The sequence below is a fragment of the Vanessa cardui genome, chromosome 16, assembly GCF_905220365.1.
Source record: "Vanessa cardui chromosome 16, ilVanCard2.1, whole genome shotgun sequence".
NCBI lineage: Eukaryota > Metazoa > Arthropoda > Insecta > Lepidoptera > Nymphalidae > Vanessa > Vanessa cardui.
Window position 1 is genome coordinate 8,504,606 of NC_061138.1, and position 15,170 is coordinate 8,519,775.

A 15,170-nucleotide genomic window follows, 5' to 3' on the forward strand; every position below is an offset into this window, starting at 1 on the left:
CAATTTTCAAATTATCACAAATTCGTGATTATGATTTATAAAAACATGTGTAAATTATTAAAAAATAAAACGCAAATGTAGTATTTATAATATTTATTATACTTGCTTATAGTTAGTATAAATATTTGTCATCAATTTCTTGTTTGTCCTACTGGTATACTTCCTTTTTGTTCTCTGATAGACATTCCTTTTACCGGCAACAGAATAAGACCACCGATCGTTATAAATATTCCGGCTATATAAAACGAAACAGAAAATCCATATAAATTTTTAAGTATACCCGCAACTGGAGTGCTGACTAAACTACCAATGCCTTGAAATAATAACACAACTCCTGTTGCATTCGTTAAGTTATCCAAACCATACAAAGTTACTAATACCATACTCCTTAAAGAAGCGACACTTGAAACAAAAAAACCAAAAATAAAACAATACAAATATTGATAATATAAACTGAATGACAAGTTTGAAGCCATAGTGCTGATTCCTGATATTAACATTGCAAACACATAGACATATAGTGGATCAAAATAACAGGCGACAGCTCCTAATATTAATCTTCCTGCAGCATTTGAAAAGCCTATAACACTTACAAATAAAGAACAATGCTGGGGATCTATGCCAACTTGAATATTTTTTTCTTGTATGTAAACATAAGGTACTAAAAACCCTACATAAATCAACATACCAGCAAAACATAAGCACAAAAATGATTTTTTCTTCAAAAGTTTAGGGTCCATCATTGTTGCAAGCACTCTTCTAGCAGCTGTTGTAAATACTCCTCTTCTTTCTCTTAAGTCTATAGCTGTTGCAGCTCTCGAGACAGCCAACTGATATTCTAGACCAGTTTTAGATGTCTGTGTGGTCATTTTACTTTTTTGGTAAACTGGAAGTTTGTCTAATTTTCCATCGTAAAATACGTCATCTCGATACATTGGTCGAGACTGGGGTACATGTTGATCCCAATTACATAAACGACCGCAACAACCAGTTTTCTTAGGTGGTTCTACAGATACTGTTATTTCAATAGTCTTTTTATCTTGAATACTTGTTCTTGACATAATAGATTGAAATTGCTTTAACTGTCTAGGACTAATACCACCCTGAGGAGCATTTGCAGTTAAAGTTAGTTTAGATACTGCTCCCGTAGATGGACCAGGTTGAGTATCTGATGTAAATTTATTATCATCTACTACAGCAGCAGCAGTGGGAAAATTTAAATTTGAAACGGCACAAAATAAACGCTCGGTAGCTGTGGGTACTAATCCTTCTGCCTTAGTACGAGACGCCGTGGGTCGTACTGCAGCAGTTGATAAATTCGGTAAATAGGTAACAGTACGTGTAGGATCTTCTGTTGTCTTGGCAACTGTGAATGAAAGTAAGGGTTGAAAAGTCATACCCAAAAAGTACGTTATACCAAGAAGTCCGGAGTGTAAAAGTGTAACAGTTCGCCATCCAGCTATTTTGACCAAATAAGTATTCAATGGAAAAAATACCATGATACCTATACTTGAACCGCATGTTGCTATGGCTAACGCCAGCGATCGTAACTTTTCAAAATAAAATCCGACAACAAGACCAGCTGCCATATTAATTAAGCAGTAGCCAAAGCCAGCGAAACAGCCATAGAATAAACAAAGTGATGGATAGTTGGTTGAAAAATAAGAAATGAACAAAGATAACGAGCTCAGTACAGATCCTGACATAATACAGGACCTAAAACCAAAACGATTTATAAATGCTGAAGCCATAGGACCTGCAATAAAATAAATGGCTATCGCTAAAGAATTCACAAAAGCAATAAGAGAATCTGAAATATCAAAATCGTTCGACATATCTTTTATTAAACTCCCAAAAGTGAAAGTTATCCCATCTAATATAAAAACACTTAGAAATGAAGCTGCTACTACAACCCAACCCCATCCACCTTCTTGGGGTACTAATATCTGTGCAGCTATTTCAGTTTCTTCACCGCCTTCAAGATTATCGGGTCGACTTACTATTCTACTTGGTGTCAATATAATGCTCTTTCTATTTTCATTTTTCACAAGAATTGGTTTAGGAGGCATCTTCTTGCATATTTGGGAATTATTTTATCACGACTACTTCTTTTGACAATTCCTCTTTGAAGACATGTTGATGATCTTGAATGATGATTGTTGGAGAGAAAGCTTGATATCAGTAGTTCAATTTTAAACAACTTAGGCTATAGTTTTGTAAAATTCAGCTGCTTTAAATAAATTGATTTCTTTATATTTACATAATTATTAGACATCAAATCCTTGTCTATAACTACTTTCATAATGCATAAAAAGTTTATATATATATAAGATATTCTCTTACAATGATATTCACTATTAAATAGAAAATTTTGTTTACACATTAAAAGATAAGTTATTTATAATCAAAATCGAAACAATAAACTGAGCAAGTTGGAATATGTTAAATATTATTTTGCAATAAAGCACGCAATTTTAGCAATAAGTGAATCTATTATCAAACTTGTAAAATAAATTGTTAAATTTAAATATTATAAAAAAAGATAGTAATAATAAACTTAAGGTAAGTCTTAAAATTTAGTCTGTATTTCTGTCTATTAGTGCTTAGTTGAATTAAAAAAAGTAGGTTATCGTTACGTTTGACTTTGACAATCACTTTGACAGAATGCTATACGTTTAATGTTGTAACGAATTTTGGAGGGAAACCAGACATTTTTAATCCGCATAAATTGTATTTATTTTATATAATTTATTATATTATAAGCAATGTCTCAAACAACACTCACGGCATTTTTTAATAGTAGAAAGAGACCAGCTACGGATGATATCGTGAGTTCTAAAAACAAAATCGCTCACATTGATCGTACAACAGAATGTGCTACGAAATTTAAGAAAAATCTTATATCAAAGAACATTGAACAAGATATAGTAAAAGACAAATTAAACGCTGATGTAAAACGGCCAAATGCAGTTACTAATACAACTAATTCAGATTTAAAAAATATTGAAATTATATCTCAAGCAGCTGAAAAAAGTAACTCAACGGAGAAACCTAAGAATGTAGAGGCTTTTTCAAAAAAAGTAAACGCCGCTAATATTGTTAAAAACAATGATCCCTCCAAAATTGAAACTGTCAATTTGGCTAGAAAAGAGCTAAGCCTTGGTGACATCAAAAAGAAACTAAGTGGCAGTAATAGACTAGCTGAACTAAGAGCAAGAGCGGATCGCATTAGTAAAGGTATTCAACAACTGAAAGATACAACTGTAAAGAAAAACCTTAAAGAATTTAAATCAATTGATGTGGATGTTCCCCAGAGGTGAGTCATTAATTGTCTACTATAATCTTATGGTTTTTTTATTTTTTGTAATATTTTGAATCTAACGAATGTTCTGTATTGCAGTCCAAGCAAGAAATCAATCATTCGCAATGATTTGATGTCACCTAAGAAGGAAACAATTGCAGAAGTTTCTCAGCAAAGGCCTTTTCTGTCTCCTAGAAAAGTTGTTGTCAGCCCTATCAAAAGCCCCAGCAAGGTTTGTAATAATTATTTGGAATACAGTTATTTTCAATTCAAATCCTTTTAACCATTAAGATTAGTTATAAGTTATAATAGCTTATTTAATGATTAATACTTTTGTATTGTTTTTTTCATACATTTATGTAAATTGTAGGTTCCAGCATACATACGACATGCATCTCTGGCATCTTCTACGCCCAGCTTAAATCTACCTCACCACTACAGATTCTTAGCAGAGTTATTCCGTAGTATGGAAACTGCTGTCACACTTCTTTATAATAGAAAGGAAAAGATAACCTTTAGCAAACTTAAGCCATCAGTACAAGAAATGCTTAAAAGAACTTTCACAGAGAAACATTTGGCACAAATAAAGCATTTAGTCCCAGATTTCTACAATTTTGAAGTCCAAAAAGTGAAAAATTTCAGTACATCATCTCACCGAGACACATTTGAATTGATAATTTCTCCTAACTTCCCAAATGACATCAAAATGATTAACCCTCTGGTTCAACTTGAAAGACGAAGGTATTTCTATGATACACTCCTACAAGTGGTGAAGAAGCACCATGCTCAATTTTTGGCATCACTTGATCCACCCATTGATATACCAGACAACAAATTAATTCGTTGGCATCCTGAGTTTGAGCTGGAAAAGATTCCAGAAATAGAATGTGCCAAGTTACCTGAAATGCCAAATACTGAGAAATATTCTTCAGCTCAAGATGTTCTTGCCAAAGCAAGGGAATTGTTTAAATGTAACACAAAAATGGAAAGGGCTTTAGAGAAACTCGCACAGGCCACAGCTAGAGGCTTAACAGAGGAAGAGAAAGCTGTAACAGGAATAAATGATACACCAATAATAAAAAATGTTTCAACACAGGCAAGTCAGCCATCAACAAGTGGAGTACAAATCCTAAATCCTGCACTTCGCAACTTACCAGCAGCTTTATTAGACAAAGTAAAGGCTAAACAAGCTGCTAAAGCCCTTGAAGCTATGACAAGATCTTCAGAATCTGAGCAAAACTATTTAACCTACAGTAGACTTCCTGATCTCGCAAGGACTTTAAGAAATATTTTTGTTACTGAGAGGAAAAATGTACTAGCTCTGAATGTGGTACTGTCTAAACTGGACAGCAGCTTTAAATCTAATGTCTCTGCTAGTGATTTACACAAAGACATTAAGCTGATAACGGAAGAGGCTCCCGAGTGGATTAAATTACATGAAATGAGGAACACAACTTTCTTAAAACTAGACAAAAATACAGATTTAAAGGTCATTACTTCCAAATTAGAAAATGCTGCTGCCAAATATAAAAAAGATTAGAGTTAATATTGATAAATGACTGAATATTTTTTAATAGCATATACATTTAATTATGAGTAAGAATACAAAATGTATTTATATCATTATGTGTGGTAACTTAATATATTGTTAGCAGTAATAATATTTAACAATTAGGAATATGACATGAAATTTATTATCTAAGTTTTCTTTTTTGACATCTGTGTAATTATAAGACAAACATTTTTGTATTTAAATAGTGATGATGAAAGCAATTGTATGTTTCTTTTGACATTATGCATTTTGTTGACATCTCGTTTTCTTATATAAATTTACTATAGGTATTATAAATGTGTCTTTTCTTTTTTTATCAAGTGTTTTTTTAGTTGTAATCATTTGACGAGTTTCAACAAATGTTTTTCTGAAACTCTGATGATACTTAATATGCGTGTTCAATTAAATTCTTTAATAAATAAGATTTAGTTTCATTGACAACATATTTATAAAGCTACATCAACAAACCCCTCAAACTTAATTAGTATCATTACATGCATTTATTATGAGCCCTTTAATAACGATACTATAAACAAATGACTCAGATTATTTCTACATAAAATTACCTCATTTATAAAGATTTAGCGTATTATGTAAAAAACATTTTAGTTGTGTTGTTCATGATTAGGATTCTAAGTATGCATTAAAGAATTCCCCCAAATCAGTAGGTATAAATATATTGTTTTATATATTCAAGTAAAAATATGTTAACATAAATACTGAAATAAAATAATTATTACAGCTGCGTGTTTTTATTTAGCAAAGTGATAGATCATAAATAATTGTTTGCATTTTCAGTAACACTCAAAAGACATGTACAGCTGAATTCGCTTCTTTGGTTATCGTGACCTAAATTTTGAATTTCCTTCTTAACGCTAAAGTGTTACAATGAATGTGAATTAGATTATATTTTTTTTGTATAAAATAACAACTTTCAAAAATGTTTAAGCCAGAAAAACACCTTTATTTCGACTACGCCTTATGTTTACTTACAAGGGAAAATTTAAATAAAAAAACAAGTTGTGCACAGGTAGGTAACATTTTAATGAACCAATAGTAGCAGAATATTAGCCTCCAGACAATGAAGACGTTTGAAAATTTACGTAAGGGCTTTTTTCTTCCAACATGCCCTTTAAGAAGTATACCATCGCTTACATTTCCCTCCTAAGAAGATGTCAAAGCATATTATGATCATTTATTTGCATCTCTGTTTGTGCGGCAATCATTAAACATGGAAGTTGAGGCCCCACTCAAGACCTTAACGAAGTTCCACGAACCACGATTTTTACTGTACATCAATAGAAAATGCGCTCATAGAGAGAATTTGTTCAGTACCAATTCTTTAAATATTTTGCGTCGAAAAAGTCAGCACGACTTCACAATAAACTGTAATACGGCATACAAATATTGAAAAACTAGCGACCCGCCCCGCTTTGCACGGGTGCAATGATGATACTAAATATACTTTTCGTACGTTTCTTTACTACGTTTCTTTACTAAATGGAGAAAGCTGAGAAAAAGAGCTGAAATGGCCCAGTGGTTAGAACGCGTGCATCTTAACCGATGATTGCGGGTTCAAACCCAAGCAAGCACCACTATATAAGTATATGTGCTTATTTTGTGTTTATAATTCAGTCATCTCATGCTCGGCGGTGAAGGAAAACATCGTGAGGAAACCTGCATGTGTCTAATTTCATCGAAATTCTGCCACATGTGCATTCCACCAACCCGCATTGGAACAGCGTGGAGGAATATGTTCCAAACCCTCTCCTTAATGGAAGAGGAGGCTTTATCTCAGCAGTGGGAAACGAACAGCTTTTACTTTACTTTACTTTACTAAATTTTCCATGTACGATATACAAAAATCTTCCACTTGAATCACTAGGTATATGTATGTAATTTAAAAGATTGTAATTCGATCGTAATTTTAAAGATCTTAGCATAAATAGGGACAGACAGCGGTAGGCCACTTTGTTTTATACTATGTAATGATATAAAGCTTTAGCCGTATATTCAAAACAAGGTAAGAAGTTATGCCCCACATTGGGGCTGATGTGGAATAGTTGGACGTTAACGATGTCACTATCCTGAATAACTAACTAGAAGCGGCACCTATTACTATGCTCCAGTGGTAGATCCAATTTCCGAGTGAGTGAGTTACCTAGCTAGATAAATTATTAAAACCAAAGTCTGTTAAATGTGAATATTAGTACCTTTGAAATTACAAATAAGTATTTCAAATAATTATTACTTTGTAAAATAAAGCAAGCGTGTATTCAAGGAAGGGGCGAGGAGGCCTATATTCATATTTTTTCTAAAAAGTAGCGAAAATAATATTATGTAATAGATGAATGGTCCCTTTAAATTGGAATACAAAAACACTAAGTATGGTTTTTTGTCGGTAGAATATTTTCAGACGGGCTTGTACGAAGCCTTACCACTATTATATAAATATAATATTTAGAGTATGTAATACACATTTAAATATAGAAGAATATTTTTTATTAGGATGATCATGTAGCGTCAGTCTCGTTTGACAGTTCGCACTTGAGGCTGTTCTGACTTCTGACTCTCATGTGATTTTTGGCTTCAACTCTCTGTAAGTTTAGTGGACAATACGCCTTTACTTTTCCAATACTGAAAAGAAGTCTGTGTCTACTATTTCTATTACTGGCATTTTAGAATTTACCTATGTAAATAAAGAAATTAAATTATTTTAGTAATTCAAAAAAATTTTCTTTAAATACGAATCCTCGTATTACAAAAACTTTCTGAAACATATCAAACATATCGCAATATATCTACTTAAATTCAATTGTTATACCAGACAAGATTTGTTTTCTATATCATTGTTGAATCAACACTGTCAATATATATGTATATGAGCCAATGAGAAAAATATATAAACTAAACTTTTAATTAATATAAAACAATGAAATAAAAATATTTTCTTAAATTTTCATTCAACAAAATTTCTTTTTTAGCTCCTTTTTACTAACATAATTAGAAATAAGGATGTCTTAATTCATATAACACTTGCTTCTTAGGATATATCATAAGCATTTGTTCTATTATCATAAACCTTAAAGGCAGTATAATATTCACAGCTTGCATTCCATGGTTACTTGGATAATGATACTTTTAACAAATAAAAATCAAAACAATCTGTTCCTCATTATGATTTATTGATGTATATGTATACACTTGGATAATATATTATAGTGTGATTGTGATGTACTTTTTTCAATATTAAATGTGTAGAAAAAAAATATTAATTGTCATTAAGTAGCTCATAATTCGGATTTCCAAGTTTGTAGCCATTCAAAAATTTCTCCATAATGTCATTAGGTATTACATACTGACTCACTGCTGGATCTTTAAACATGTTATCTATGTACTGCGTCTGAAATAATAAATAGTACGTAACTATTTTAAGATAAAAATTAAACAGAAAAGCCATTCAAACTAAAATGTAAGAAAATGAAGGCACTTATAGAAAGGAAGTTTTCGCAAAGCAAGGGCATTTACAGACTGTTAAATTACTTTTAAACATAAATGTGTATAAGTAGGTTTTAGTTATAAACAAAATTATTACGAAACAAATACAAACCAGTATTGGATACTTGATTGGATCTATTTTTATTGGACGATCAGTATTTTTATAGCCCTGCACTCTTTCGAACCACGGCCAAATCATATAATCAGCATAACCAGGCTCATCTCCACCCAAAAATGTGGTACCGCGATTTTTTAATTGATCTTCAATAAACTTTAAGGCTCCATGATAACCATTTATTGTCGCTTCGGTAATGGTGTCTGGTGATGTTACTGATTTGAAGAACATGGCGTGAATCTATTAACAAGATATAAATTTATGTATAATCAATTGGGTGGCAGTGATGGTTTTGATTTTTGAACATTAACTTTTTATAATGTAATTTATAATATTAGTCTATAACCTCATGCAATTAATTCCAATCTTATTTTTTTTAATTTAACGCTACTTGATGCAATGATTGTTTGGCTAAAAGTTTAAAATATAATAGATGACATTTCTAAAAGTGAATGAGTGATCATTATTTTAAATCTTTTACAAAAAAAGAACACTCAAAGAGAATGCTTACAGCTCCGGATGTTTCTACAATTATTTTATCAAAGGCTTTCTTGACTGGATCCTTAGGCAATAATGGCCGCTGAGGATACACCTCATCTAAGTACTCTACTGTTACTAAACTTTCGTAGATACATACGTCTTCCTTTATTTCTATCGACGGAACCTTACCTGTAATAATTTGGAAAATTAAAAATATACATATTTAAATAAGTATTTCTAAATACTAAATATTTTTGTATCTACCTTCTATCTTAAAAATATAAATATTCATAGCATATTATTACCTACTAAAATAACTTTTAATGACCTCTATACATCTAAATAAATATCTCTTATAATCGTACTATGGATTAACTAATAAAATCTTATAATTGCTTAGACGTCGGTAAATTAAGTTGAACAAATACTTTGAATATATTTTCAAAATACAGAAAGTTATGTTATGCAATACAATACAATATGGATTTACTTATTATACTTATTTTAAACCTTAGCGAAAGTATTTATTACTTTTATATATTTTGGTTTTGCTTACACTATTTATACTTGCTTGCCACTTCGATTAAAAAAAATAACAATTACGTCGAAACAACACGTGGTTGTGAAAAGTTTTATTCCATACAATTCTTCTCTTCTCTTACAAATTCACTATAAATAGATGAACCAAAGTTACGAGTCTTAATTAGTATAAATTCATGAAATATTCCTTGGGGTTGATGATAAGTTTTTTATTTTTCAAGATATCTCATTATTTTGACATGATATTTGGATGAGATCCTTGTAAGAAAAACATTTACTATGATAATATTTTATCTACAGTTGCCTAATATCTTACCTACCAAAGGCACTCTTCCTTGGCAACCATTCCGGTTTTTCAACGAGATTAATATTCACCACTTCATAGTCAATATGTTTCGCGTTTAGCGCCAAAATCGTTCGCTGAGCGAATGGGCAGTAACGCATATTGTATATCCTTAATTTCCCATTGTAAGGCGGAAGAGGGTCCCCTAGAAAAATATCACATAAGAACAAAATAATTATTGATAAATAATACATGAAACATTAAATTAATTTATATTTAAGAATACAAGATTGAAAGAAAAATTCAGATATTTTTTGCCTAAGTTTCAAGTCAAGGCAAGTTTTCTCTACTATAATGTGCATTATGCATATATAACATATAAAATTTCGTCAAGAATCACTCTCATTATTGGTGAAAATAGTATTAAAATCCCGTCTGTAGTATAAAAGAAATAAGCGCGCAGACGGCAGAAAGCGACTTCGTTTTAGACTATGTAAGTATGTAGACTGTGTAGTGTGTAGAGATAAACAGCCAAATATGTACGGCATTCGATAAATATTTTAGTGACGCAATAATTAGCATTATTGGTGTTATCAAGGATTTAACTTATTAAACACTTTCTCAATTTATTTTAAGATGTATTTAACCAAACATTCTATTTTACACATAAAATCCACGTCATTTAGGAAATTATACTAAGTTAACAATTGTATAATATAGTAAAAGTAGTGATTACGCAGAATGTTTACATACTCTTTGGTCTTTGTTGCTCATTATTTTTACCTTGATAATACATTTAACCATTCATTAATAATAAGTATAATACAAAATTTAAAATTACAATTCGATTAGTAGACACAAAATATACATAGTTAACAATATTCAATATAATAAATATTAATTACAAATCAAATGTTTACCTTTTTTTAAATGTTTTGTGTCAAAATTGATACTTCCAGATCCAGATATTGCTTTTGCAGCCATGTTGCGATACGGCAAGACGTATTCTAATAACTGGCCGACTGGGGCCAACACTTTATATGATGACACGAGTATGTGCATGGCAAAACTTAAAGTGGACATTATCATGATGGCTATTAAGTATTATCTTACTACTTTTTTATCAGACGAAAACAATTACTATCTACTGTTTTAGACCGTCATTTAATTTAATTATCTAAATACGTTTAATGATATCTTAAATTTTATATCCGTTTTCCTTTGTTATAGTTATTTATTATTGTTTGTTATACTGACTGACATAACGTACTGACTCATTTAGCCATGACTGTCATTTTTTAACTTGATACATTATAACTAAAATAGTGGCATACTTATAGTATTTGTACAAATTTGATTTACATGCATTTATTGAAGTCAAGTTGCTCGGAGCAAGAAGAGTGTATATTAGGATTTAGGTTAGAAATATACTGCAATGTTTGAGTTAACTGTACTAAGCATTGCAATATCAAGTAATGTCATAATATGTTGAATAGACTATATTATGTTCATTTATGCAGATAACAGGATTCAAAGTTACTTAAATTACTACGTTACAACTTATGCATATAAAAATTTGACGTTTCATTGACAACTTGATAATGATAAGATAAGTGATAACTCACGGGCTAAGCCCTCAAGTTTGAATTATTATGCTGACAATGTTGACATATATAAATATGAAAAATAATCTGTAGTAACAATCAATATGACAATATTAATATTTAGTTACTTCGATATTTTGATCTATTTACATTCGGTGATTAGATTCGATCGAACAGTAGCTAACACACGGTTTAAAAAAAGAAAACTTAATCACGTACAAAAATAGTCACCACAAGGCTCAAGTTGATAACTACATTATTATAAACAACAACAGCAACAGCCTGTAAATTCCCACTGCTGGGCTAAAGGCCTCCTCTCCCTTTGAGGAGAAGGTTTGGAACATATTCCACCACGCTGTTCCAATGCGGGTTGGTGGAATGCACATGTGGCAGAATTTCTATGAAATTTATCACATGCAGGTTTCCTCACGATGTTTTCCTTCACCGCTGAGCATGAGATGAATTATAAAGTTACAAATTAAGCACATGAATTAGCGGTGCTTACCTGGGTTTGAACCCTCAATCGTCAGTTAAGATGCACGCGTTCTAACCACTGGGCCATCTCGATTTTATTATTAACATGAGTCTGAATCCGGCATCCATACTTGGAGAGCAAGTAAAAATAATCGTGAAACTACAAATAGATTTTCGTAAAATTGATTGAGAAAGCGAGATGATAAAATGTGTGATAGATAAAGCAGGTATCAAACGATGTTCAAATTAAGGGCATATAGAGAGTGTATTTTGAAAAGTTTATGAATGAAATAAATGGTTGGAATGATATGCTTCACCGGTAACAAGTGAGAAAGATAATTGAGCAGAGATGAGAATATTGAGATAGATATGTCGAGTCACGAGAAGGGACAGCATAAGGAACGAAGACTTGAAAAAGCGCCAATGACAAAAAAGCCCAAATTTAAAGGAAATCATTTAAATTGGTATGGATATTGGACGTGTGAAGCGTTGACAGAAATGATGAGTGGGCTTAGAAATAAAAATAAATCTTTTGATTGAATGATTTGATTAGCATTCCGGAATTCAAGTTAGATTTTGTTTTCAATTATTTCATCTTCAACTATAGTCGGAAGTTTATCACACTCTTTGGTAATTAATATTTTTTTATTACATTTACATCTACTGTCTATGATCTACCGGAAAGTGCAGTTTTCGTCGACTTATCAGTGTCAGTTTTTTTTGTTTTAATCAATTTATTCTTTCTCATTCCGCCATACTAATAATATACTGAATAATTACATCTTTACACAAACATAATAATAAACCTAATTATGTCGGAAAAACATTTGCAAACAGGTAAGTGTATGATAGCTCCATGAATATTTACTGATAAGTGATAACATTTTTAAATTATCTCTTTTTTTATCCTAAAGGAGATGACCTGCCTTCGTACAGTGGAAAGTTGCGATTGTTTGCTATGAGATTTTGCCCATATGCTGAAAGGAGTGTTCTTGTACTAAATGCTAAAAAAATTCCATACGACTTAGTTTTTATTAATTTGGATCACAAGCCAGAATGGGTTTTTAATTTCAGCCCCAAAGGTACGTATGATAAATTATTAATAATTCCTCACAGTTGATGTATAATTTTATTAAAGCTATATATATTTATTCTTGTAGGCACTGTTCCCGCCTTGGAATATGAGCAAGGAAAAGCAATATTTGATAGCAACATTATTAATGTATACCTTGATGAAAAATACCCTGAAGTATCCCTTCAGTCATCAGACCCACTAAGACGGGCACAGGATAAAATGCTTGTGGAGCAATTTGCTGGTGTAAGTGACCATATTTTTTAGAAAATTCACCATTCAAAATAGTTGGAGATATTTTTCATTGATAACTTACAAACTAACACTTACTTGTTTTTATTAGGCTCAATCAGCATACTACACTGCTGCATTCAATGCTCAAGCTCTTCAACCTAACATGGCTGAGAACTATCACAAAGGTTTGGAGCTATTGCAAAAGGAAATTGAAGCCCGAGGCACTAAATTTTTACATGGAGATGAACCAGGCCTAGTTGATTATACTATCTGGCCATTCTTGGAACGTTTTGAGGCTCTACCTTTATTGGGCAAGACTGAGTTTGCTATTGACAAGTCCAAATATGAAGTTTTGGTAAGAAGATTTATAATAGGGAATTTTTTATTAATATCTTGATAAAGTTTTTAAAGACACATGCTTTATTTTATTAGCAATCTGTTTAAGAAAAGAAGGAGACTATTTGGACTGAATTTTAGTGTCAATTTCTTACATGTCAGTCAAACCCACAAAATAATTGTGCTTATACATAAGGTGAAAGGTGCTCAGAAATAATGCATTTAAATATTTTTAATTACAGACCAATTATATGGGTTCCATGAGAAGTGTGCCAGCTGTCAAGTCTTATGCCTTAGCTGCAGATACTCATGCTAAATTTACCGAATCCCGTATTAAGGGTGATGCTAACTACAACATGTTGGACTCCAGTGCAGTATGCTGCATGCGCCCAAGGAAGAAGAAGGAATAAACTATGAAACATGTAACAAATATTGTGTATAACTTTCTTTTATTTTAAAAAGTACTTACTCATGTTAAAAATAATGGTGCATTTAAAAAGGGGAATAAAGTACAATATTAATAAGATGTCTTTCATTAATCATGATTTAGGTAATTCAGTTACAATTTTAAATGTAAAGAATGGTCCTTATTCTATTTGTCTGAAAAACAAAACATTTACTCATTTTACTGATTGAACAGTCTATTCTAGAAGTTTACGGATATTTTATGCTCCTTAATTTTTATAATAACTTTTTAAAACAAATGGCGCTGTAGATATGATATTTTCGAAAACTGGTTTTTGGTATCTTTTTTCCAACTCGTTCCTTTGAGGGGTGCTCAAGGTCGCATTCTCGGAATATTAATTATCATTCCAAAATATACTAGTATACCAATGATGTTTTAGTAAACAGATATGTTATTAACGCGCAAAAAGTGAAGACTAGAAAATGTCCTAATTGGGACGTTTGCCTTGTTGTTTTACGTAGTAATACGTTATAATACATCATAATTACATAGTAAAACGTTTTGCGTAATTAAAACATCTAGTTATCCCTTTTACTTAACGAAATGTAAAAATAAACGGTTCCCGGCGCGGCACAGTTTTTTCTGTTGTTTAGTATGGATATAACATATCTGTTTATTAGAATATCCTTGTAGTCTACTAATTCAAATGTCCTTGACGTTTTATAGTGTGAGCACTCTTTTATGTCTTAAATGACCAGAATATCAGATGTGAGTTTTTCATTATAACTTGTTTTAGTAACTGGTGAAGATCAATTAATTAAAAATAACTAAAATAATAGCATTTTTAATCTCATACGAAAACGCTCATTCTTCAGCCTCAATTTTCAGATGACTAATACCGCTCGGAAATCTGACCCTGACTAACGAGACATTCTTACCTTTTTTGTAGTTTTTATAATGTCCAATGGTTTTGTATGCTGGAAAAACTATTGTCGCTTAAAATAAATTTATAAATACAAAAAAATTATAAATACTAAAATAAATTTATAACAAGGTAGGTATAAACTATTTTTTTTTTCTAGAGAATAAAGTAGCTCAACCGTTGCTGTCTAAATTCATCATTTGACTCATTTGTTACTTATGTCACTGGCGTCGGACAAGGGGTTATTTTATTTTTAAAGGCTATTTTCATGTTAAAAAGTCAGACTTGTACTATTATGTTAACGGTCGTTGCCATAAAAACATACTTAATTTACTTTTTGTGGTGTCTCTTAA

At 31.3% G+C, this 15,170-nt stretch overlaps 4 protein-coding genes across 4 annotated transcripts; 2 read left to right on the forward strand and 2 right to left on the reverse strand.

The window, feature by feature from the left end:
• Window positions 1-131: 131 nt before the first annotated feature.
• On the reverse strand, window positions 132-2,190 carry LOC124536389 (monocarboxylate transporter 6-like). Its single transcript, XM_047112920.1, has one exon. It carries the CDS (start codon window positions 2,067-2,069, stop codon window positions 132-134), a length of 1,938 nt encoding a protein of 645 aa, XP_046968876.1. The 5' UTR covers window positions 2,070-2,190.
• A 464-nt stretch (window positions 2,191-2,654) lies between these two features.
• Window positions 2,655-5,299, forward strand: LOC124536319 (DNA replication factor Cdt1). Its single transcript, XM_047112841.1, has 3 exons — window positions 2,655-3,316; window positions 3,401-3,533; window positions 3,672-5,299. The coding sequence occupies exons 1-3, from the start codon at window positions 2,766-2,768 to the stop codon at window positions 4,839-4,841; spliced, it is 1,854 nt and encodes a 617-aa protein (XP_046968797.1). The 5' UTR covers window positions 2,655-2,765; the 3' UTR covers window positions 4,842-5,299.
• Window positions 5,300-8,017: 2,718 nt separating this feature from the next.
• LOC124536245 (pyrimidodiazepine synthase-like) lies at window positions 8,018-11,299 on the reverse strand. Its single transcript, XM_047112751.1, has 5 exons — window positions 10,690-11,299; window positions 9,807-9,974; window positions 8,978-9,135; window positions 8,464-8,706; window positions 8,018-8,256 (listed from the first exon to the last, which is right to left on the reverse strand). Exons 1-5 carry the CDS (start codon window positions 10,856-10,858, stop codon window positions 8,125-8,127), a joined length of 870 nt encoding a protein of 289 aa, XP_046968707.1. The 5' UTR covers window positions 10,859-11,299; the 3' UTR covers window positions 8,018-8,124.
• A 1,196-nt stretch (window positions 11,300-12,495) lies between these two features.
• Window positions 12,496-14,013, forward strand: LOC124536413 (pyrimidodiazepine synthase-like). Its single transcript, XM_047112953.1, has 5 exons — window positions 12,496-12,684; window positions 12,762-12,929; window positions 13,008-13,165; window positions 13,263-13,508; window positions 13,732-14,013. The coding sequence occupies exons 1-5, from the start codon at window positions 12,660-12,662 to the stop codon at window positions 13,897-13,899; spliced, it is 765 nt and encodes a 254-aa protein (XP_046968909.1). The 5' UTR covers window positions 12,496-12,659; the 3' UTR covers window positions 13,900-14,013.
• Window positions 14,014-15,170: the final 1,157 nt, after the last annotated feature.